At 42.0% G+C, this 24899-nt stretch overlaps 1 protein-coding gene across 10 annotated transcripts in view; it reads left to right on the plus strand.

The window, feature by feature from the left end:
• Positions 1 to 24899, plus strand: part of PLA2G4A (phospholipase A2 group IVA) — a 71947-nt gene that overhangs the window by 37697 nt on the left and 9351 nt on the right. For all 10 annotated transcript variants that reach the window (XM_086842764.1, XM_086842763.1, XM_086842762.1 and 7 more), the window contains 10 exons: positions 2202 to 2315; positions 4736 to 4773; positions 6495 to 6633; positions 11619 to 11755; positions 15215 to 15437; positions 16062 to 16176; positions 18572 to 18709; positions 19643 to 19735; positions 21082 to 21153; positions 22940 to 23191. In XM_086842764.1, the coding sequence (XP_086698890.1) occupies positions 2202 to 2315; positions 4736 to 4773; positions 6495 to 6633; positions 11619 to 11755; positions 15215 to 15437; positions 16062 to 16176; positions 18572 to 18709; positions 19643 to 19735; positions 21082 to 21153; positions 22940 to 23191 (1321 nt within the window). The remainder of the gene's footprint in view (positions 1 to 2201; positions 2316 to 4735; positions 4774 to 6494; positions 6634 to 11618; positions 11756 to 15214; positions 15438 to 16061; positions 16177 to 18571; positions 18710 to 19642; positions 19736 to 21081; positions 21154 to 22939; positions 23192 to 24899) is intronic.

Raw genomic sequence — 24899 nt, forward strand, 5'->3', positions numbered from 1 at the left:
TGACCATCAGGCCTTGGGTCTGAAGGGGAATTGTGCTTCCTACAAGGTCCCTTTGTTCCTGTGGAAGGCTTTTGCCAGTTTGAGCATTACATGCATGGTTAGCTTGTTGGATCATGAGGAACTATCCCATGCATCCTGCACTAGAGACAAAAGATATTAAGAACTAGTTCAGGAAAATGATTTCCTGGGTATCACTTCCCTGAGCCTGTTCCTCTGGTGCCATTCCTGGGTTTCCTGGAGCAGAGCCTGGGCCCTGCTCTGAGCTCCCTCACACTTAGGCAGCTTCCCTAGGAATGTTTGAATTTGTTGAGGACAAAATTTGGTTCAAGGGTTTTGAAAAGGATAAAACTACTACAGTCACAAATAGAGCAAGATGGATTATAGGTAGAAGTGTATCTTTACAGTAACTAAAGGCTGTTGCTGGTTCTGAGATAGTGCAATAAAATTCCTTGAAAATTGCCTGCAAAGAGTAGATGACAACATTTAATAATGGTTAATTGTGGACCTGGTATTGTAGGCAAGAACCTTTGCATTCTGCAATGGAGTGCAGTGTAAAGTAAACTCCCCACCCAAACCCTCTGTGAATTCTGAAGCTCAGACTCCACAATCCTTGTGACTCTTTGGATTGTTTTAATCTGCAGCTTTAACCCAAGTGCAGTTTTCCCTCTGAAGTGTAAGCAGCTCTTCAAAATCCCACTAAGAAGGTTTTACTTTTGGTTTTAAGAGACAGCACTCAGAGATTGCAGGAATGGGCATAAAGTCCTGCAAGGAAACAGAGCAGTGTAAATACCATTAAAATAATGAGCTCTGTCCTAATATAAAGAGAATTCATAATTTCAAAGTGTTGCTTGTGGCACAGGATGAAGAAGATTCTTTATAGCTGAGAAGAGGCTGATCCCAGATGTTAATTATTCAGTGCTAATTATTCAAGTGCATGTATCTTGATTCCTTTTGTTTTCTGCAAAAGATACAGTCCAAGCCACAAAGATGTGATATTTTAGAAGATAAAATGCCACAAAGTTGAAAAAAACCCATAAGTCAAATGAGTTTGGAGATCTCATTTAATAAAAACCGTGTAAATGATAATTTGAAATTCTTTCTGAATATCTTACTTGAGGATTTGGAAATCTGCCACTGGGGAAAAAAGTCTGCTAAACATAGATCCACGTGGATTAAAGCAAAAGCATGGAATGGTGCTCTGCCATATCCACATCCATCTTTGGATATTATCACATTTTGGTGAGGTCTCTGCTCCAACATGGAGGGAATGAGAAGAGACTTGAAGGTCTGGCTGGATACAGAGAGCAGCTTTGTATAAATTGGAATGCTGCAGGCTTTGCCAAATCACTGCTGTAACAATCTTCGTCTGTAGAGTCAAGGCTGAGGCTGGGGTATGTGTATTACATCTTCTCTGAAAAGTTGCTGGATGTTTTTTTGGCCTATCACAGATAGAGTTATACAAGTTTCTCCATGGGAAATTTTACTGACTGCAAATTTGAAGATACTGTGTTTTATATGTAGAATTTGAAGGTATTAGAAAGATGGTGAGATTTGCTGCCAGAAGGGTGCTGGGATGAAAATCCTGTTGTGAATAATCCTGGTGTACTCCTGCAGTTCAGTTCCTTGAAGTGCCACCTCCACTGCCCATGTGCTTATCCTGGTTTAAAAGAAATGTTAGTTGGCACTGGGCATTGGTTGGGTGAGGTCAGGCCCATTCTTTTTCCATATAATTTTTTTGTTTGTTTGTTTGAGGCATAGGCTTGATTATGGATGCTAACTGTGAAACAGGGAGCAAAGTGCCTGTGGAAATTGCAGGCCACATAACTTTCTCAGTCTTGCCTGAGAAAGTGGCCTGGGAAATCATAAGGAGGAATTAAAACAATCCTCAGAGATGAAAATAGCGTTGCAGGTGCTGTTTGTCTGTTCCTTGTTTTCTTGCAAGAGAAAGTCGAGGGGTGGTGAACCCCACTGACCAATGATGGTGATGTGTTAGTTTACTAACCAATAAGAGTTTCTTTTCTGTACTTTTCACGTATCGCTCTAAAAAAAGACCTGAGGTAATAAACCGAGAGAGAAATTCTTCTGATCGACTCCCAAGAGAGTCTGTGTCGTTCTTCTCGCCGTTCCTAATAGAGTGACACTTGATGGAATTAAAAAGGGATTTCTTGCAGTAGAATTGAATATTCAGATATCTCTTCCAGGTTACTCTCATGGACGCCAACTATGTTATGGACGAGACGCTTGGCACATCCACATTTCCCATCTCTTCTCTGAAGCTGGGAGAGAAGAAGGAGGTCCAGTTAACTTTCAATGATGTAAGTTGGACATTCATGACTGCCCAGGTCAGAAGTTTTCTGAGCATTTACTGTTGCCCATGGATAAGCACAGATTCTAAAAACACTTTTAAGCCTTAATTATTTATCTTCTTTCAGCCCTGCTGAGAGGAGAATTAAGCAAAATAGCGCCACTGAATGCCTTGGTGTCCCTGCTGGAAGAATCCTCTTTAAAAGTCTAGTTTGGAACTTTCTCTGCCTCGAGCAGTTTCTTCAACTTTAGTGTAGTTTAGTTTCATGGTCTGAGTTAGTGTGAGGTTACTCAGAGTTTACTGGTCAGTGCATTACCGCTCCTGCTGCTGCCTGTGGCTTCCAGAAAGCTGAAGGAATTATTTTATTATTGTATGTTTCACTTTCTGTAAGTGGCTTGTTGTAACACAGCCCTGGTTAACATGCAATGATGCAGTAATTGGATTATTCCCTTTAAACACGTCTGCAAACCAGATGGAATCACTTGAACAGGGCTTGTCTGCCTGCACTGTAACTGCTGGAAACTGTTGTTAAATCTGGGTGGATTTGAGCTTATTCTGCACATATTAAAATCTATAAATACTATCTGCATTTCTGTTTTGGACTGTAGTTTATTGTATCATCCAAGATCTTGATTTGTCACCAGTCTACTGTTCTCCATGTGATACAACTTTAAAAGTGTAATTACAGCAAATAACTGGTTAAGGGCCTATTTATTTGAGGCCAGAGAGTTTCATATGTGAGGTTTAGCATTTAATTTGGCACAGCCTTAGGGCAGTTGGAATTTTGATACCCTCCATTATTTTTCCTTTTTAAAACAACAGCATTTTTTTAAGTTTCTGCATATTTATTTCATTAAGTGTTTCAGTAACTCTTGGGCTTCCAGAGCATGGGCTAAGAGCAGGTCTTGGTTCTGTCAGGTGTGAGGTGGGGCAGTGAGAAAGAACTGATGAATACATTTTGTAAACACAGTTCACAAAACTCATTTCATTAATACAAGGCCTTGCCTTGCTTGAACTTCTCATCAGTGCTCAACAAAACTTGGTAGAGAGTCACATGGGAAAAAAACACTGCAAAAAAGGCAAATATACTCTGAAATTTATAAGCACATAATTAAGGGGAGATGAAATGAGGTTGAGCCTGATGTAGGCAATGTATACATAGCATGTATTCCTGAAATGTCTGTGTAAGTCTGTATAAGGTATAGAATATGCCATGATATCTCCTTGTTGGAATGCTTCCCTCCAAGGGTTTATTTCATGTGCATACATTTTTCTAAGCATTGGATCACTGCATGGTTTCAGGAGTGCTTTCTAAATTAGTAATACCAGGTGTGGAATAATGTAATTGCTTCCCTGCCTTTGAAGCGCTTCCTCAGTGACTCTTCACTCTGTTTCTTCATGTCCTCCCTTTGTTGTTTCTTTGCCTGTTCTTTTTTCCCCCACCTTGCTCATGCCCTGCCTCATTTGCAATTCCCTCATTTGCATTTCAGAATTTGGGTCTGCATGTGGGAGTCAGAGGCAGCTTTGCATCCCAGATCCTTCACTGCTATCTGAGGGTCAACCAGACATTCAGTCTGGGGTGTTGTGGTTCCATCCTTGGTGCTCACGTGCTCCAAGTAAGGAGGAGAATCTGGTTTTACAGAGAGGACATTCTGTCACTCCTCCAGGGCTGCACCATTGAGGCCATTGCACAGAGAGAGGCTGAAAATACCTCTCCATTCGATCTTAGTTCCGCAGCCAGTACTCCTGGATTGTGCCTGACATGGAATTAGTGCTTTAATCATATTTTTTTTAACTTCTTGCTTGCATGCAACCCTTTCAGTGCACTGTGAAAGGCAGGGGAGACCAACCTAGCTTGTGGCTAGGGAGTTCAGTGTGGTTGGCAAGTGAAGCCATTGTGCAGTGACATTTATTTCATTTTCCAGTAAGCTGTAAGCAATCACCCTTCCTGATTGCTAATTAAGGCATGTTTATCAGTGAAGAGACACTTGGTGGCTCCTGTGGAACACAGAGCAGCGATTCTCTCACACAGGTGGCACTTAGATGTGATCCCCTGGTTCTCCTGCCAGCCATGAGTGGGTGAAGAGAATCAGATCCCCTCAGGATAGAGATGAGTTGCACTGTCAGAAAGGGATTAGCAGTGCAAGAAAGGCAAAACAGTAGGATCTGAGGAATGAAAGTCAGCACTTACCAACATTTTCCACTGTATTCAGTGCTAGTGGTGTATTTTGGAATCACACTGTGTGCTTTAAAAAAAAATCCACAGAAAAGAATCTTATTCACATGTGCCACAAATATCCTCCTTTTTTAAAAAATGTGAAGATGAAAGAAAGAGAGAAAAGTTCTGACAGTAGTAGTTGATGTTCCAGGTGTGTTTGTGGGTCTTCCCTCTCTAAGTGCTGTAACCATAATTAACTATTTCTTGTTTAGGTCACAGAAATGTCTTTGGAATTGTCTCTGGAAGTATGGTGAGTATCATATATATATATATATATATATATATATATATATATTTAAAGGGTGAAAATATACCAGCAGGAAAGGATTTTTTTTTTTTAATTTTAAACTGTTTATTAAAAACTTCATAGAATCACAGAATATCTTGAATTGGAAGGGATCCACAAGGATCATCAAAGTCCGACTCCTGACCCTGCACAGGACACCCCAAGAGTCCCATCCTGCTGGATTTTTCAAAAAACATGTGAAGTAGAGTGCAAAAATTCCTTGTTGTAGCATAGAAATACGAGATACTGTAAAAGCGAGGAAATTTTACAGCTTTGGTTTATTTTCATGTTGTAATTCTGTTATTGACTAAACACGCTTACTGGGACTAAGAGGTGTGACCCTTCCAAATGTTTGCAGGAATGAGGCAATCCCATGGAGATCTCTCAGCCTGGTTTATATGAAGGCCTTTTCTTCTCAAGGGCTTTTTTTCTAAAAAACTCACAGACCTCACTTGGTGCAGCTTCATCCTTACTGTTTTACCTTCTCTGGGAACTTGGCCCCCCACATGAACTTTCAGCTGCTGTTACAGAGCTGCCCCTAAAATGTATTTAAATATAAATACCACACAGTGAATTTAGGTGAAGATTTAGGGCCAGGATTTCCTCATGTAAAAGCTAAGCAGATGCCTACCTTTATTTGTCCCTTTTTTTTCCATCTCTAGCTGTCTTTCTCCCTCATTCTTCACTTATCCTGGCGAAAGACCAAAAATCTCATTGAGGCATAATCAGAACAATACATTTCAAGTCTAAAAATGTTTTTCTGAGAGCAACTAATTTAAGGAATCATTTTTTGTCTGTAACTATAAATAGGAACACTGAGCACTGTAAAAGCCAAATTATTTCCTGATTACTCTGGAGGCTGACAAACATCCCCCAGGGATAATTTCTGCTCATCATGTTGTACAAGGAAAATGTATTTGTGGGTGGTCCTTGAGACCACCCTGAACGAGTTAGGCTTTGTACATTACAAACATTTTGTATCTCTGACATTAAATAAACAGAAGATGCTTGACTGTGTCTTCTTAGGCTTTGAAATGTAAAGTATCTTATCAAGTTCTGCTGCTAGTCCCTGATATCCATGAAGATTGTAGATATCTTCATGGAACATTGCTTCCAGGGAGTCTTTTCCCCCCTTTTCTTAATCCTATTATTTTATTACATATTAGGTTGTTTTAAAAATCTGGGGAATTATTATCTGAGCCTAAATGGATCCATTTCACCATTGTGTGTTTTTCAGTGGGTACCAGGGTGGATTTGTCCACTCCCCCTCTCTGCTGTCCATGGGAAGTGGCAGCTGAAGTTGTACATTTATTTAAGTACAGTGCTGAGATCCTTACACAGCCTTGTGTACATGTTTTGTACCACCATGTGGGGAAAAATACAGAGAAAAGGGCTTAGTTTTTCCTGTGGTATGCCAGTATGATCTGTGCTGTAGATTTATAATTGTATGTGAGTAGAGAACTTGCTTGCTGTATTTATTTATTCGCTTTTAATGCGTTCTATATATAAAATGCTTGTCTTAAAGACACGCTGTACTTTGATGGATGGTGTCACATGAAAAATACAATTTCATTTGATTTTATGTAAGTGGGTGAGTATTTTCTGTTTGCTCATTTCCCACAGTGACATTTGTGATCCTGTTTGGAACTGAGCCTCTTGTGACAGCCTGTCCCTTTTCCAAACAGCTCCTCGACGGACCTGCGGTTCAGTATGGCCCTGTGCGATGAGGAGAAGAGGTTCCGGCAGCAGCGCAGAGACAACATCATGCACAGCATCAAATCATTTCTAGGGGAGAACAGCCAGAACCTGACCACTTCCCGTGATGTAAGTTCGGAGAGTTTCCATCAGGACTAGCATCCCCTTTGGAATCCTTCATTTGCCTGTGAGAGGAAAGAATGAGGCATGCGAGGTGGAAGGGTTTGATACAAAAAGATTAAAGATTATAAAAATTCTTTTCCTTCTATGAACATGCAATATTTAGCCTGGAGAGTAATTTTCCTTGGTTCTAAATTTATAAATTAAAGTTTCTGACTGGGGGAATCTATAAAAGGAGAGATTTAGATTAGATATTAGGAGGAAATTCTTCCCTATGAGGGTGGTGAGGCCCTGGCACAGGTTGCCCAGGAAAGCTGTGGCTGCCCCACCCCTGGAAGTGTCCAAGACCAGTTTGGATGGGGCTTGGAGCAGCCTGTGATAGTGGAAAACGTCCCTAGGGTGACAATGGATGAGTTTTGATGTCCCTTCCAACCAAATCATTCTGGGGTTCTGTGATTCATTGGCCCTTTGAACAAACTGCTCCAGTTTTTCCCCTTGAATCCCAGGCTTGGTTAAGGTGTTGGCTCCGAGGGGAGATTGCCATCTGAAAAGTGCCTCAGGGTGTGTGAAATACCTGCTGAATCCTGCAGTAGCTCTGGGCACTCACCAAGCACAGAATGTGCCCCTGCATGCCCAGTACCCATCCTGTGCTCTGTGACCTTCTTCTCTGAAAGGCTAGGCAGGAAATGAGCTGGTTTAAATTTAGAGTCAGCATGGAAATTAGTTTATTTCTTTCCTTCCTTCTTTTTCTCCTTTTAACTGGATTAGGGTTATGAAGTTTTATTTCTTTGAAACATGAGGAACTGTAGTTTTCCTTGACTTGCTGATGCTTTGAACTAGGCCGAGAGGAAAGGAAGCCAGCAGATCTGAGTGGGCTGATGGTGCCTTGGGTCATATCACAGAATCAGGGAATGGTTTGGGTGGGAAGGGACTGTAAGGATCATCCACTTCCACCCTCTGCCATGGGCAGGGACACCTTCCACTAGCCCAGCTTGCTCCAAACCCTATCCAGCCTGGCCTTGGACACTTCCAGGGATCCAGAGGCAGCCACAGCTTCTCTGGGCACCCTGTGCCAGGGCCTCACACCACAATGAGGAAGGGGCCCAGATCCTACTGAGCTTTTCAGTGATTTCATAAAACACTGCTTTATTTAGAGTTAATTAAGAATCCACTTAGTACAGATCTACTAATTTTGTTGTAGCAACAGCAATTTTTGTTGTTGAAGCTCTTCCTTCCTTGCCCCTTCCCTCACCTGTGCTGCTTCAAGAATTGTGACAGGAGAATTCTGTGCCTGTGGGGGATGTCAAGCAATGAACAGTCCATGAATTAATCTGGGTTGATTCCTTCATCGGCATTGATTCCCTTTGTGCGTTTTTAGTATCAAGAGAATGTGACAGTCTTCTGCAACCAGCACTGAAGAATATCTTACATTTCCATGAAGTTTTGAGCGGGTTGTAAATGTTTTATTGTTGTGTACTTTGGAACTATGTCTTGTTTTGTGAATGTTCTTCTGTGAACTTTCTGAGGAACATGAAAAAATTTAACAAGTATTGTACATATTTTAATTGGACTGAGATAAATTGTGTGTATTGTGAAGGAACATTTTCAAGATTTCTTAATTTTCAGATCAGTTATTTTAATCTTAACACATGCAGATCTTATCAGAGTAGGAATCTGTCAGTGTGACATTGGTATGACCTAGAGCAGCATAGGATCTTCCTCAGAAAGGATGTGGATATTCTGCCAAGCTCCATTTGGAACTGGAGTGCTAATCAGTGCCTCAGGTCTCAGTTCCATGTACGTGGTATCTGTGCATGAATTATTACAAATGGTAGCTAATATCTCTTATTCTTTGTGTCATCATCTTCCCTTGGTATCCCTCACTGACTCCAATACTGAAATTTTATCAGTGAAATTGCATCTTCCCAGACAGTAACTGTAGGTATCCTTCCATTCTTCATATGTCAAATGTGTATTTCTAAGCAGACTTGTCAGAATTTTTATCTATTTCTAGCAATGAAAAAACCCTTTTTGTTCAAATTCAGCTGTAGTCTTACTTTTATTGCTACAGATGGAAGATATCAGGAGGATTTATGGGTTGTTTGAAGCCTTAACGTGAAGCTGGGAGACGTTGAGTAGTCTTAGCTGTCTGTGGGCTTTGTTTAATCTTGGACAAGTCACATACTCAAAGTTCACCCAGGTTGCTTCATCTGTAAGTAGCTTATGATTTGCAGGGATGTTGAGAGACTTTACTACCTCTGAATTCATTACACATGTCTGGATGGGAAAGTGAGTAGTTCTAAATTTCCTAACTTAATCCTGAGGCACATTCTGGAAACACAGAGGTAGATATTTCTCGTACTTCTGTTCTTGCTTGGTTTATTTTTTAAATTTTTGCTGCTTCAAGCAATTTTCCAAAAATATCATAATCTTCTAAAGAAAGCATATAGTTCTCTATGACTGGATTTGCAGAATGTTTTTTTATTAATCATTTGTGTGCCCTATGGCATTCTTTTTCCACCACAGGTATTCAGATTTTGTGCACTGTGTTTCCAGGGCATTTGGATAAAGACATCTATACTACTCGTTCCCAAAACAAGATTTAGTGTGGTTTAGTTTTTTCTTGCCTGATTACTGGAAGATATGATTAAGAACCTTTTAGTTTGAGTGAACTCATGTGCTATTGTTTCTGTACAAAGGATTTGGGGCTCAGTAGAGGAATGTGCAGCCCTTGGTAGCCTCTTTTATCTGTTCTTCATCAGGATATGGTTTCTTGGTTCTTGGCTCAGGGTGCTCTGGCTGCAGCTCCTTCCCCCCTTCCCTGCCTCTGTCGTATTTATCCCATAGAGCAAATTGCAGGATTGAGGTATTTCATTTTGATTTTTACTGTTTTGTGGCTTTAAACATGTCAGAAACTGAATTGGGGCTAAAAAGCTGGTTTAACAAACCTTCCTGCTTCCTCTGCAGAGCAGGAGAGGACTCTGAACCTGCCTCACCTGATTTATGCTGCAGCTCAACTTCTTTTGAAATAAATGAGTGGAAATGTGCAGTAGGTGTTTCTCTTCAGTTATTTTTTGTCTTAATTTTAAAGCTTTATTTATTTATTGTGCAATGCCCACCTGTGCTGGGGAGGCCCAGCCTGGAGAAAAAGAGGCTCAGGGAGGACCTTCTGGCTCTGCACAACTCCCTGACAGGAGGGGGCAGCCAAGGGGGTCAGGCTCTGCTCCCAAAGAATAGGGACAGGATGAGAGGGAACAGCCTTGAGCTGTGCCAGGCAAGGGTCCGGTTGGATATTTAGGAAAATTTCTTCATGGAAAGGGGTGTAAAGCATTGGAAGGGGCTTCCCAGGGCAGTGGTGGAATCATCATCCCTGGAGGTGTTCAAAAATGTGTGGATGTGGTACCTGGGGACAAGGTTTAGTGTTGAACTCGGTGGTGGTGCTGGGCTGATGGTTGGACTTGATGATCTTGGTCTCCATAGCGGATTCCTCTGCCTCCTGAGGGACACTCCCATTTTCCCTTGTGCCAGTGCACTGATGAGTGGAGCAGTGGTGCTCTGGAAGTGTTCTCACATACCTTCTCCAGGCTTGCATCTGCAGGTGACATCTCAATCCTGTTGGGATGTGTCTGCTCAGGCTGAATGGGCAGTGCTCCTGACAAGTTTTCAAAGATTCTCCATGTTATTAAAGGAGTGATTACTGACATGGCTCTTTCTTCAAAGCAGCTGCTCCATTATTGGGGTGTTGGCTTAACAAAACATATCCCAAATCCTTCCCTGGGCTGTGTCATTTTTGGGATAGATCCCTATCTCTGGAGCTGCATGATGAATGCAGGGCCAGGGAATACCTGTGGTTTCTATAACTAAAGCTGAACATTTATGAAGGAGGTAAAAAATAATCTCACTGCATCAAGAATAAGCAGTTTTGGGGAGTGGAAGCCTCAAGAAACATCTTGAGTGCCTTGGTCATTGTTCACAGGTATTTCCTTGTGACAGTCAGTCCTCAGGGGAGTTTCATGGCTTGGAGCATGGAGTCTGCAGAAAGAACAGGGCTGTCTAGTCACATGAATCCTTTTCTTGTCAGTAATCCTGTCTATTGGCGCCTGAAATTGCCTTTCAGGGAGATTTTTGACAGATTAACAGTTTGATCAGATAGGGGCTTTCTGCACAGCTGTGTGATTCTTATGCTCAGTAACAACCAAGAGGTGGTTTCTTTGTCACCATGGAACAGTGGAAAATCCTCCTGGGTTTTGGAAACTGGGAACCAGATGAGCCTTTTACTTAGGACAAAACATATGATGGTGGGAGCAAATGAATTTTTATTTTATTTTGTTTTCTTTTTGGATACCTGGGGAAGCTGTGCAGTTGAGGGGAACAGCCTGGATGTCAGGGCTGGGCAGTAAGAAGGAGAAAAGTGTAAAATAAACCGCTGTGGACACAATTTTAACCTGATGCCACAATAAACATATCTGGTTCTGCTCACTTCTCTCTTGGTGGCTGAGCAGTTGTCCAGATCCTCATTAATTCCCATTACCTCTTTGTTAGTTTTTGCAAAGTGATGATAAAATTGATACCATCTTCATGTTATGTAGTAATACTGGATGTTTTTGTTATAAAACCTGTTTTTAAACTCCAGTCAAAATATTATTTGTCTCTGTTTTGTTTCTCATTAGTAAATTTTACTGCCTTTGGCTCTGTAACAATTATATGAATTGGATTAAAGCTTGTGTTTAGGTTGCTTTAAAAATATCTGTGGTCTTGTAACTAAATAGCTCATTTAATAACTAAATTTAATATCTCCACTATTTTGGATTGTGGATAAGAAGGACAGACATCCTAAAGAAATTCTGAGTGTATTTTTGTTTAGAAATCTTGCTACAAGTGGTGACTTCTTCAAATAAATTCTAATTCTTCTTGGGGTGTCCAGGGGTTGGACTGGGTGCTCCCAGGCTGTGTCCCTTGTCACGGATGTGGTTGTGTTGCTCTCATCCCTGCAGGTGCCGGTGATCGCTGTGCTGGGCTCGGGAGGGGGTTTCCGGGCCATGGTGGGCTTTGCTGGAGTCATGAAAGCACTTTATGAGTCAGGAGTCCTGGACTGTGCCACATACATTGCTGGGCTCTCTGGATCCACATGGTAAGGCCTTCCTCTTGGTTATCTTCAGCTTCCCTGCAACAAGTTCTGAAGGAATTGTCACAAGAGCTGACTTATTTCTATGGTTATAATTCACAGCACATTTTACACATCCAAATCTGCTGGGGGAGGTGTTTTGGATGCCCCAAAGGGCAAGGACAGCTCAGGCTCCAGGAGCTCTTCCAGGAGCTTTGAGAACAGGAATGGATGAAAAGAGGTGCCAACATACGTACCCATATTTCTATATCAACACTAATGTGTGTTGTTTTATTTTCCTGATGAAATGTGAAAAAAAAATCCCTTGTGATTTGAAGCTGATGACTCAATGAACCCACAATGCTTTGGGAGGACTTTTAGAGCTCCTCAAAATCACTGAAAGATCTTTTGCTCTGTTTTACACCCAGTGTAAAATCCTAATGGATTTACTGTGAATGTCTGGGGCATGGCTGCCACCCTGCAGGGCATCCCACTGTGGATTACCCACTGCCTCAGTCCCACTGGCACTGTTTAATTTAGACAGTACATCAGGTTCTAAAATAGCCTTGAGGAGCAGGGACAGGTATTGATGGGGGAGATCTTATTGTTATCTTCGGTTCCTAATAAGTTCCTGATAGCTGTGAAGAAAAGAGATTCTTTTTGGAAATGCCTGGAGAAAGGACAAGGAGTAATTGGATTAACTCTTAGGGAAACTATGTTGCAGTGAGAGTGGCCAAGCACTGTAATGTGTTGAGCCAACCTCACCTGAGTAGGCTGGGGATGGTGTCATCCTCTCAGTCTGACTCAGGCAGTGCTCATGTGAAAGCTGAACTTGACTGAGCACAGCCCTGAGCAGCCTCATCTGACTTAGGCTGGCTCTGCCTAGAGAAGGAGGCTGGAGCAGAGACCTCCAGGGTCCTTTCAGACTCATGGATGAAATTATTCAAATGTCTCAATTCTTTGAGAGAAAAAGACTTGTAATATAAATGAGCATAGAATCTACCTGGGATGAGTTTTATCACCTGGTTTAGGTGTAAGGAAGCACATGAATTTTAATTTCACACTCTAACCCCAAAGTTGACTATTGAAGGAGATAATGATCAGTTCTATTCCTTGTATGGATTTTTTTGTCAATTATTTCTCATTGTGTGAAGCTTGATTCTGCCCTCCCAGACTAGCGGGAAGCTTTCAGAATGCCAGGATGTTTTGAAATGTCAGAAGTGTCTGTGAACTAGATAAATTCCTCCTTTAGACTGGACTATAAAAGGTTGGAACCTGTGTTTTCTATCGCTGGTGGTGGGGGCAGATTCATCACTGTCCATTGAGAGAGATGGATGGACTTCTGTCACAGCAGTGAAGAGCAGAAGGTGGATGAAGAATGGTGGAATAGTGCAATGTGGTGTTAAAACATACCCTGTGTTTCTAGGGAAGGATTTGCAATCCCTGCTCAGGACAAATGTCACTCTGCTGGCTATGAGGTCTCTTTTGGGGAAAACCCAGGGGTGAATACATGATCTAATGTAAACCTACAAAATCTGAGTTAAAATAGCAAGATTATCTGAACTGCTCCAGTCAGAAACAGATTGGAGACAGCTGTGTTTGAACAAATTTGCTTTTACTCTCTGATGTCATCCTTCAGTCTTTCCTTGCTTGATGAATAAATAAATGTACACTTTGGCACTCCCTTTCTTTTTCTTTTTCATGCAGTCTGTCACTTGGGAATAATTCTCTTTTCTTTTTTTCCTGAAGGGTGGATAATTCCTTTCCTGGTGGGAGAGGCAGGTTTTTACTTGTCCCCTCAGCTGCATGCGTAGCCTTGGAGCAATGCTTTTCTGCCATCTTGCTTCAACCTTGTACTGACTTCTCCAGCTGCATTCCCCTTTCCTGCGCCCCAGGAGCTGACGTGGAGCCTGTGGATAGAGTCCTGGCAGCCCATGTGGGACAGGGTTGGTTCTGCTGTCAGAGAAATGGCTGGGCATGACCTCAGGGCCAGGCTGGCACTGTGTGTGTCTCAGAGCTGTGCCTGGAATAAGGGATGTGTACCTGAGCCAGGTCACTGGGTAAATAATAGTAAATGAGCCTCTCATAGATTAGAAGGGCATGTCTTGAGTTTTGGTGTGGCCTAACCCAAGCAAGTAGAAGCCAGGGCTGCCAGCACGAGTGTCTGAGCTTGGTTTGCAGTAAAACTAAACTTGTTTCTCAGTAACAAACTCGTGATTTGCCTCTTCCACATCCTCACAGTCAACTAATTCTCTGCACAGGTTGTTGTTTCTGTGCTTCAGTTTATTATAGGAGCATCATATCCTGGAAAGTGGGTCCATATCGAGGCCAGAATCCCTTCAGCCCAGGCCTGAGCCCTCAGCGTGGGTGGCAGGAAAGGGATTGGGATTCTGCCCCTCTGCCCTGTTCAGGTGAGATGCCACCTGCAGAGCTGCTCCTGCCCTGGGGCCCAGCACAGGAAGGATGTGGAACTGCTAGAGAGAGTCCAGAGGAGGCATCAGGATGATCAGAGAGATGGAGCAGCTCTGGTGGGAGGAAAGGCTGGGAGTGTTGGGATTGTTCACCTGGAGAGGAGGAGCTTTGGGTTGACCTCACTGTGACCTTGCAGTGCCTGAAGGAGCCAGTAGGAAACATGAAGAGAGAAAATTTCAAAGGGATGGAGTGGTAGGACAATAGGAAATGGCTTCCCAGTGGCAGAGAGTAGATTGAGTTGGGATATTGGGAAGAAATCCTTTCCTGTGAAGGTGGTGAGGCCCTGGCACAGAGAAGCTGTGGCTGGCCCATGATTCCTGTAAGTGTCCAAGGCCAGGTTGGATGAGGCTTGGAGCACCTTGGGCTAATGGAGAGTGTTCCTGCCCATGGCAGGGGGTGGCTCTAGAGGGGCTTTAAGGTCCCTTTCAACCCAAACCATTCTGGGATTCTCTGATACACTGAGATATTTTAGGAATTTTTCAGTAGTGGTAATGAAAAAAGACTGGATGTGGCACTTGGTGCCATGGCCTAGTTGTGGTGTCAGGGCATGGGTTGGACTCAATGATCTTGGAGATCTCTTCCAACCTAGTAATTCTGTTGAATTCTGCTGTTGGAAACTGGAGGGCAGAGAGGTACCTCTTAGAGGGAGAGAACTGCATGTGTCATAGGATTTCCAGTCTGCCAAACAGCTATGCTAACTGGAGGAACTCCTTTCAGTTTAGGATGTTCTATCTGTTATTCCTTAAACTGAAAAATGAGGACTCTTTAAATAATTTATTTCATACACATTATGGAAAATGCATGTTGAGTTTTTGATTCTTTTGATATTTAGAACAAATTGCTCAGCTTTCTGGGCTTTGAGAAAAAGGAAATAATAATTTCCTGTATAAATGGAGAGTTAATTAACCTGATTTAATCAGTAACTGTGTCAACTCATTTATGAGCATTTTGTAGCTTTCAGGCCGCTGACACTGCAGCAGGTTTGAAGCTCACAGAGCCTGTTTGCCATTGCAGGTATATGTCAACTCTGTATTCCCACCCGGATTTCCCAACCAAGGGCCCAAAGGAGATCAATGAGGAGCTGATGAACTCTGTGAGCCACAACCCCCTGCTGCTGCTCACCCCTCAAAAGGTCAAGCGCTACATCGAGGCTCTGTGGAACAAGAAGAGTTCAGGGCAGCCTGTCACCTTCACAGACATCTTCGGGATGCTCATAGGGGAAACACTGATCCATGATGTGAGTGCTCACTTTTGATGCTGTTAAAGCTGTCAAACTCTTATATAATTCCCACTGTTACTATTATTTTGAAATTACCTTAGTGACATTTAATAAAGGGTGTACATTTTACTATAAGAAACAGCATTTGCTTAAAAAAGTACTAATTCCAGCATGAAAGATTTTTTTGGAAAAAAGACAACAGGAGAGCTTCATACTGTTGTATTCTATAATTTAAAATTCCTAATTGGTTCAATCAGGCACAAAGAATTCCAGTTCTAATGAGTCAGGTGAACAGCAGTTGGATTTGATCTTGTGGCAAGATTGAAATGTGTCAATAGATTTGCAGATGTGTTTTATACACTTCTATCTCCTATGAGTGTACACTGATAGTGGGTTTTACACAATTTAAAACTGAAAAAGAAGCAACACAGCTTTTAGTGGCAGACGTATAGAATTCTGTTGCTGAAGGGCTGTTAATGTTTGTGTGAGGTTGTTGAAAGTCCCTGTTCACCAGGGGATGAAAAAAATGCACAGATGTTTAATTTAAATCAGAACCTGACACATTAGTGAAAAACTTTATAGAAATGTATCAGCAAGCCTTTACAGGATGTGTTTAGGACCAATGTCTTTATTTTCCTGCAGAGGATGGACACCACTCTGAGCAATATGAAAGAGAAGGTCAGTAATGCCCAGTGTGCTCTGCCACTCTTCACCTGTCTACACGTCAAACCAGATGTCTCAGAGCTGATGTTTGCAGGTGTGTTCTCAATCTGTGTTGAGTCACTTGTGGCAAGGAGAGAGGTGTGTGGCTGGTTAAAAACCCTTTTTTTTAATACACCTGAGACTAATTGCATCTGACTTCTGGGAATTGGACAGTGATAAGAAGTTACTCAGGGATGGGTGATCACGTATTCAGGTAGGAGTGCCAAGCCAAAGAGAAACCTGGTGACTCCAACAGGGAAAAGATGTTTAAATTAATATATCAAACAGGGAAAGGAAGATGTCTCAGTCACCTTCTCTTTTAGAGAAGGGTGAAATCAACAGTTAGACGCAATGGTCTTGGAGGCCTTTACCAACTTTAATGATTTTTTGATTAAAATTGGACAAACAAATAATGCCTCTTTTTCACTTCTTGCCCAGTGTGAAGTGCTGTTGGTAACACAGAAAATCCCTTTTACTTGTATTTATTAGATAGATTTTAATTCCCTCTGGTAACTTCAGTTGAGAGTGGGTCCAGTTGTGGAAGGTGCTATACAAAGATAAGTATGTGTGCATCTATAAAGAGTTGTATACAAGACTGGAATGGGAAGTGCCAGGTGGTTTGCCTCAGGTTTATACATCATTGTATTTCCTAAAATAGTTATTTGGAGAAGTTGCTGTCAAAGCTTTGTTGGAAATGAAAATGAGGAATTGTAAATTAGGCTATTTCATGGGAAAGTGTGTCTTTAACTTTGCTACTTAGGAAACTGGTATCTTTTTGTTTGAAAATAGGAGTATTTTGGGTTTTAGATGAACTTCTGTTTTTCAGTAAATTTTATTTGGGTTACTGTTTGAAAACCAAAATGATCTTTTGTTAATAACGTCTTTCTCTAAGCAAGTTCAGAAGCACCTGGAGTGTTTTTGCTCTAAAAAAAGGTATTCCCTGTGCCAGTGGGTCTTGGGTTTGCCTTTTGAGGCTGACATCTCTGTCATTATAGAGGGTACTAGATCTTGACTGCTTCTTATTTTAAGCTCTGTTTCTCCTTTTAGCTGTTCCTAATGTGAGAGCAATAGTAAATTTTGAACAGAAATATTTACACTTCCTAATTTACATGGATTTTAAGGCAGAAATTTTATTTCCCTGAGCAGGCTTTGTACTTGAGAAATCTCCTTCAGTGCAAATGCAAGCTAGAGGTGGACTAAGACTACTTAATTCTATTTCTCAGTTCAGGTTTTCTGTCACTCTGTTTCTGAATACATATATGCTAATTCATGTTTACACAGATAAAAGGAAATATGAAATTCCTGAACTGAGTCTTTAGAGGAATTTCCTTCTGATCCAGTGAATGTGAAGATTTGTGGGTGATTTATTTGGAAAATAGGATATTGTATTTGACTTAGCAGATAAGCAAATAAGCATTACTCTGTGAAATGAAACTCCCAGCAGTCATGATTAAATCTTTCCTTTTCAGGACAAGTGTTCACCTTCTGCTCCACATGTCAGCAGGAATATCCTGAGGGTGCATGGCATTCCATGACATGTGGGGATATTTCAAACCTGCCTCTTTTGCTGTTCTTTTTCAGAATTACTTCTGATTTATTTCCAATCAAATCAATCCCTGCTAAAAATAGGGAAGGTGAAATAGATGAATGGGTGAAATGCTAAAAAGATAAGATATGTTTTGTTTGTTATTTGCTTCCTTTTTGAACTCTCTGATGGAAGCAACTCCACTGGTATCAAAAAAAGTGTTTCCAAGTCAGCTAAGACTGAGTCAGCTAAGGCCATTTTCAAAGGCCTGCATCAATAGAATGCAAATCACTTCTGATATTTTCTGCTAAGATCAGAAAATGCATTTGAACATTTTACTCCATATTTTTCTTGAGCTCTTTGTTCAATAAAATAGACTTTCAAAGATCTTTGGCAATGTTTGAATTGGTAAGTTTATCAGCTGCCTCTCAGCTTTGCCTTTTGATATTGGATTTCCCAGGAAACTTTAGTTTTGGGTAGAATCCAAATGTCTCTGCTAGAATATTTCACAACCCTTGGGATATTCAATGACTGGTTTTGTGCCACCTCTGTTACTGCTCTCCATATTTTTAGTGGAATTGCAGTGAAGGAAAGGCAGCTTAGAGCCGAGATCCACATGTGGCAGGGAATCATGCTGAAGCAGGGGATGAAAACCAGATGTCACTGTGTGTTCCTCATTTGTGATCTCCCCTTTTACACCTCTGCTTTTCCAACCTCATTCTTTTCACCAAAGTTTATTGTGGTAAGAGAGAATGAGAGAGGATTCTTTCCCTGCTGATCAAATCACTGACCTTGATTTGATATTCCTAATGGTTGTTTGGCTTCCCATTTCACTAAGATTTCTTTGCATCACTGTGTTTTCCTCCTCTGTTTCTATTCGGGCTGAGATTTCTGACTGAGCACAGTTTTGTTTCTGACTTTGCAGACTGGGTGGAATTCAGTCCATATGAAATTGGAATGGCCAAGTATGGCACTTTCATGTCTCCTGATTTGTTTGGAAGCAAGTTTTTTATGGGGACAGTGGTGAAGAAATATGCTGAAAATCCCTTGCATTTCCTGATGGGTGAGTATGTGACAGAAAGAGGCTTAAAAATACAAGCAATTTCAGTAGTTCATGGACTTTAAATGCCATCACAAAAAATGTGAGACAAGAAGTTGGCGCTCCCCTGGAGAGCTTCATCATAGGCCAGGCACTTTCCCTCACAGTGAGAGAAGTGTCTTTCTCAGAAAACCTTTCATGTTGCATGTTAAACTGTTGCACCCCACTGGTGTTCTTCCCCATCACTCCACCCTCTTACGTATCCAAGTTTCCCCCACCCCTCTCCTATCCTATATAAACCCTGTTTTGTCCCCAGTTGAGTGGAGCTTCTGTGCTAGCCCCCTTTGCAGAGGGCCCTGCACTAATAAAGGCTGATTTCTCTGTGGAATCGCTATCCAGAGCTCTAGTCCTTTCTTCCCTGTGTCACCTGGGAGAGAGCTGCTGACAAGCTGGACACCTCTCACTGGGCCAGGAGAGGGACGTGCCTGTGACTCTGAGAGCCGTCCTTCTCAGGACACATTTTCAGGAAGGTCGCAGCCCCCCAACATCCACCCTGCTGCGGCAAGTGGTGCCCAACGTGGGGCACTTGAAGAGCCCCTGAAGAAGTGTCCACCTGTAGTTCTCACTGCGGTGTGTGCTGCTGTTGGGACTGACTGCCACCCCCCAAGGAGAACCCCTTGCATTTTAGCAAGGGGAAATCCAAAAGGAGCTCTCAGTTTGTTGGAAGACATTAATTTCAAAGATTTCAGAGATATGTATGGATTGGCATTGTTCATTTGTTTTTTATTTCCATGGGTTTTTGTTCTGATTTGGACATCTGAGCTTATGACTTGGCCTGCTCCAAACTCAGAGGTCTGTTCATAGGGCAAACAACTGCTTAAATAGTGCTTATTAAAATACGTGGAGTTCATTTTCCTTTTGCCAAACACCATTCATTGTTTATTTTTTCTCTTTCAGGTGTCTGGGGCAGTGCATTTTCAATCTTATTTAACAGAGTCCTTGGTGTCTCCAATTCTCAGAATAAAGGGCCCACCATGGAAGAAGAACTAGGTACTATTAGTAAATAATTCCATTATGCAGAGAAATTACTAGGAAGATTCTCCCTCTGTGAAAGGATGGCACTGCTGGTAGTCATTTAAGAATGTGGAATTAATTACTTTTAGTTGCTGGGATGCTGGATGCTGCTGATGTAGGGAATGAGCGTTGGGAATGTTCTTTCCTTTCTCTCGCTTTTGTTTCTGGTCAGTCAGAACTGCTGAAAGTCACATGCATCTATCCAGCTCCTTTCTGGTAGTTAATAGAATCCTATATTTATGTTGTGTAATTTTTGGAGAGCAGAAGCTGACAAGCATTTGATAGTTACTTGTGTAGTCTCTTGATATTGGGCTGTGTTATTAAAGGGATTAGCAAAATGCACCTGAACGTTCTTATGTCTGGGTTGCTAAATTGCTCCATTCTAATCAAAGCCTGTTGGTGTCTGGTCCTTTGCTTGCAAATTGATTGCAAATCTGGTTTCACTCCTGGCACACAAATGGCAAGATGACTGTAAAGTTGTGGCTTGGTTTGATGGACTTTATCAAATTTTATCTGAGAATGTAGTTAATGATGAAAGGGTTTTTATTTTTTTGTTTCCTATTGAGAAGGCAGCATTACAGGGGAAGATCTGACCAATAAATAACTTGTCCTAGACAGCCAGATCTTTCTGAAGAGCAAGAAGAGAAAATGTAGATTGAGATAATTTTTAAATAATAACCTCTGTCTGCCTCCTAATGGATGGAATTCAGCTGTTTGATAATCTCTTCTTTATGGATGAGAATGAGACCTTCAGATTCCTATTTCTGATACAACCCATGAGTGTTAACACCTCCTCACAGAGGATCCCTATCAATAAATGTGATCATGGAAAAGTCTGCTTTTGAAAGATAGTGAGACATAGAATGTTATCTGTCATCTGTGACTCATTTCACATATAATTTAAAAAATGTTCTTTGAAGTGGGATCAGATGTAAAAATACTCATGTGACTTGAACCACAGTTTGGACCAGAGCTGGGGAAGTCCCAGTGCCACCTTGGCACCACTGTAATGTTTTCCTAGTTCAATAAGAGCTACTGAGAGTACAGAAACTAAACATCTACATTTTAATGAAGGTGAATAAGGTGTGTCAGGTGTATGATGTAGAGGGGAGTGGGAGGTACTGTTTTAGGGTTACATTTTCTTTTTCAGCCCAAAAATTGCAGGCTAAATCCAATACCTGCTGCTCACATTCTAATGTCCACAGCTGTATTTTCTATTACAAAGATGATGAAAACTTTATGACTCAGGTTGTTTTGAAATTCTTAACTGTTCTGCCAGTTAAACCCCAGAAGTTTAGAGGAATTTATATTTCTTTCAACAGAAAATATTAGGCTAAAGCACCTTGTGAGCAACGACAGCTCAGACAGTGAAGATGAATCACAGCATCCAAAAGGTAAGAAAATGCTCAGATTTCATTTCATCGTTTCCTTTTTCCATCAGCTGTGGTGTGCCTCAGCAAAACAGAACAAAAAACCCCAGAAGGCTCTGGGCTTCACTTCATGTCTCCTGCTCAAGCTGATCATCAGGTGATTTTCTCACATGTGTCTGGAATTCCACATAAATGTGGAAACACCAAAAATGTTTGCTGGGCCAGAGCTCTTCAGAAGTCTGTTTCCAGCAAACTGCTGAGCTCAGAGGCACCTAGGAATTGCTGCCAGCCCCCTAAACCAACACTATCCATTGTTTTCAAGGGTTTCCTGATCAAATATTTACCTGAGAATGGTTTAATGTGTATTTCCAACATTCACAGGTGTCTTCTAGGACCTTTACAAATGCCATCTGATACAGGAAATTCCTCATGCATGGTACAATGTTTGTAACAATGCCCAAATCCAGGTGCCCAGAAGAGGCACAACCACAAAGGGAATGTTGGGCAGTGGGAAGAAAAGAGTCTATTTACAATTATCTCTGATTACCTAAAGTACCTGGAGATTTCTGGTGTCTTAGTCAGCTTTCTGTGTTTGATGATATTTTTGGGATGATTTTCACCTGCAAAAATCTGGTTTTATTTTTAACAAGTGGAGAAAAGATGGGAATGCAGCTGTTTATGATTTCAGTATCTACAGAAGAAAAGAAAATCCTGTGTGGTGAGACAGTGAATTATGTCATTAGCTCAGCTCAATGATTGCTTCTTCAAGTCCCCTTATGTGTAAAACCGTAGGTGGTACCAGGTTTTGTGTTTATTTGTGGATATCCTGTTTAGACACTACAGCCAGCACCAAACACACTTCTCTCCTAGTTTGTAGCCATAGTGAACAACCAACAAATCTGGGATTGTAAACACTTGGAAATCCTTCTCACTTCATAGAATGTTATTGGACAGATGTTGGACTTCTCTGATGCTTGTTTTCTCTCTACTTATATAAAGCTCAGCTCCTTTAAAGCCTGGGTTAAAGAGACAAGTTAAAAGCTGGATTTAAAGTATCAAGGTTGAGTCTGAATTATTTTCTTATCCAAAACACCCCAAAAGTCAAGTTAAAAAAAAGTCAAGTTTTGACAGGTGAATGAATGCAGGGTGGTGCCAGTCCAGGTAATTTTTACTGCGAGCTCCAACTGCTGACATCTAAGTCTGGATCTTTCATTGTACTCTCTAGTTAATTAAAGCCATATATTAATTGTTATTTACAGTTTACTGAAATTATAATGTCAGGTATTGTAGAATTCCTATACTATAACATTATCTTTTATGCAGACTAGCTCTGCTTTCTTGAGGAAAGCTGGATTTGTAATAGGCAGGAAAGATGGAGAAGGCTGTCAATGTACATCCAGATGAATTTATGTCTACATCAAGTGTGGATCATATTAGCTCAGGTCTGTCCCTGAGCCCAGCAGAGCTTACAGAGAAAGCCCTCAGACTAATTAAGTCTTGCTCAGGTCATCTAATGTTCCCAGTCTATTTTCCTGATGAACACATCCACACTACACACATCTACACATTGTGGTGTAGATGAAAGGTTTCACAGGGCTGTGCAGTCGAAATAATGGATTCTCTGCACTCCTCTGAAATCACTGTGGCAAAGCTCCATCATCCAGCCCCTGTCTTGTTGAAGGAAGTTTTTTATTTTCGTAGGTCCTTTATTTTATAGCCCTGAAATGCTGAGGTTACACTTTCTATCTTTAAATACCTGTTTATATAAAATAAATGTTTCAATGCTGGGTGTTTTCTACTTTGTGTGCAGGCACTGAGGGTGCTGAGGCAAAGCGGGAGTGCCAGGAGAAGCTGCAGGAGAGCAGCCAGGAGAGCTGGGTACAGCGCATGCTGATGGCCCTGGTGGGGGACAGCGCCCTGTTCAACACGCGCGAGGGCCGTGCTGGCAAGGTGCACAACTTCATGCTGGGGCTCAACCTCAACAGCTGCTACCCCCTTTCCCCTCTGGCCGAGCTGCTCACCCAGGAGTCCCTGGAAGAGGAGGAGCCAGCAGCAGTCGCAGGTCAGTTCCCAGAACACTGGTGCTGTGTTTGGTTTTTAATTAAGCCAGAGGCAGCCAGCAGTTCCTGGCGTGGTAACATCACACCAGGAGGGTCACAACAGCACCATGGGGATTGTTCAACAGTAGAGCTTATGAGGGGACTGGGAGGCTCAAAGGGCATCACACAGTGACTTCTGTCTGCTCCCTGCCCTGTCCCTTGACACAGCATGTGAAACAGCCACTAGAGGGACAGTGGCTCTTCGTTTGGCAGAAGGGGACCAAACTGCTTTTGTGTATGGTGCCCTTTGTTACATCCACTTTCTCACTGTCTTTGCCTTCGCAAAGGGTATCCAGGTTTTTCTTTGGTTCTTAATAATTCTAAGCCTGCTGGTGGAAATGAAATCTTTCCTTGTTCTCCTGCAGGGCTTCCCTGTTGCAGAACCTTTTTAGCTCATCTGCTGTCTTTGTCTTTTGAAAAACCCCTGGAGGCAACACACTTCTTCACTTGTAGGATCACAGAATCAGTGAGTTTTAGAAGGGATCCACCAGGATCATGGAGTCCAACCACTGGCCCTGCCCAGACACCCCAACAATCCCACCCTGTGCATCCCTGAGAGTGTTGTCCAAAAGCTTCTGGAGCTCTGGCAGTCTTGGGTCCCATTCACAAGGGAGCCTGACCACTCTCTAGACGAAGAACCTTTCTATAAGCTGCAGCCTGACCCTGCCCTGACACAGCTGATAGATTCTTACTTTGCTGACACCATGTTCTTCCCAGTGTGAATCCACCTGACAAACCACTCCCATTCCATGGTCCCTGATATGCAGGTGCATCCACATTTCATATTGGCTTAAGCAAGAGTGCATATAGAGGATAAGAATTTCAAAAAAATATGAATTTGCAGAAGATGTTCAAAGTCTTCCCCTACTCCATGAGGGATGTGGTGTGTGGGGCAGTAGCTGTGAAGAATAATTGTATTAGGTTAGGATTTTGGAGCCTTTGCCTTAGTGTTCACTGCAATCTGCTCAGTGAAAGGTAGTTAATTTCTTAGTGTTCTTCTGGCACTGGAAGTGTCCAAGACCAGGCTGGACAGGGCTAGGAGCAGCCTGGGATAGTGGAAGGCATCTCTGCCCATGGCAGGGGTGGCACTGAGCAGTTTCAAAGTCCCTTCCATCCCATCCCATCCCATCCCATCCCATCCCATCCCATCCCATCCCATCCCATCCCATCCCATCCCATCCCATCCCATCCCATCCCATGATTCTGTGATCCATCAAGCTAAGAACAACTACAGCTCTCTGAAGGGGGTGTTCCTTCCAGGATGTTCCTCACGGTACAGTCCTACCAACCATCCCTGGTGACAGCAACATTCTCCTCAGCACTCATTTCCTATTCAGGGGAAGGAGATTGTCCCAACCCCTCATTAAACAAGAGTAAATACCAGATGTCATTTAAAAGCTTAAGTAGCAGCCATACTCTAATGTGTATTTGTTAATGTAACAAATCCCTTGCAGGGCTTGAAGAGTAATTTCCATCTGGATTCCACTTTCTAAATATTTCTGTCATCTCAGAGGTGTTTACAACTGGGTAGTCTTAATATTTATAGTACTTAGAAAAAGAGGCAGGAAAGTGGGTAGGAAATTTATGGTTGGAAAAAATGACAGTTGATGAGAATTTTGCATAATTAAGACACGTGAATAGTCTTCTGAATCAACTATCAACTTCCTGGGA

This window comes from Cyanistes caeruleus, chromosome 9, assembly GCF_971803275.1.
Source record: "Cyanistes caeruleus chromosome 9, bCyaCae1.hap1.1, whole genome shotgun sequence".
Taxonomy (NCBI): domain Eukaryota; kingdom Metazoa; phylum Chordata; class Aves; order Passeriformes; family Paridae; genus Cyanistes; species Cyanistes caeruleus.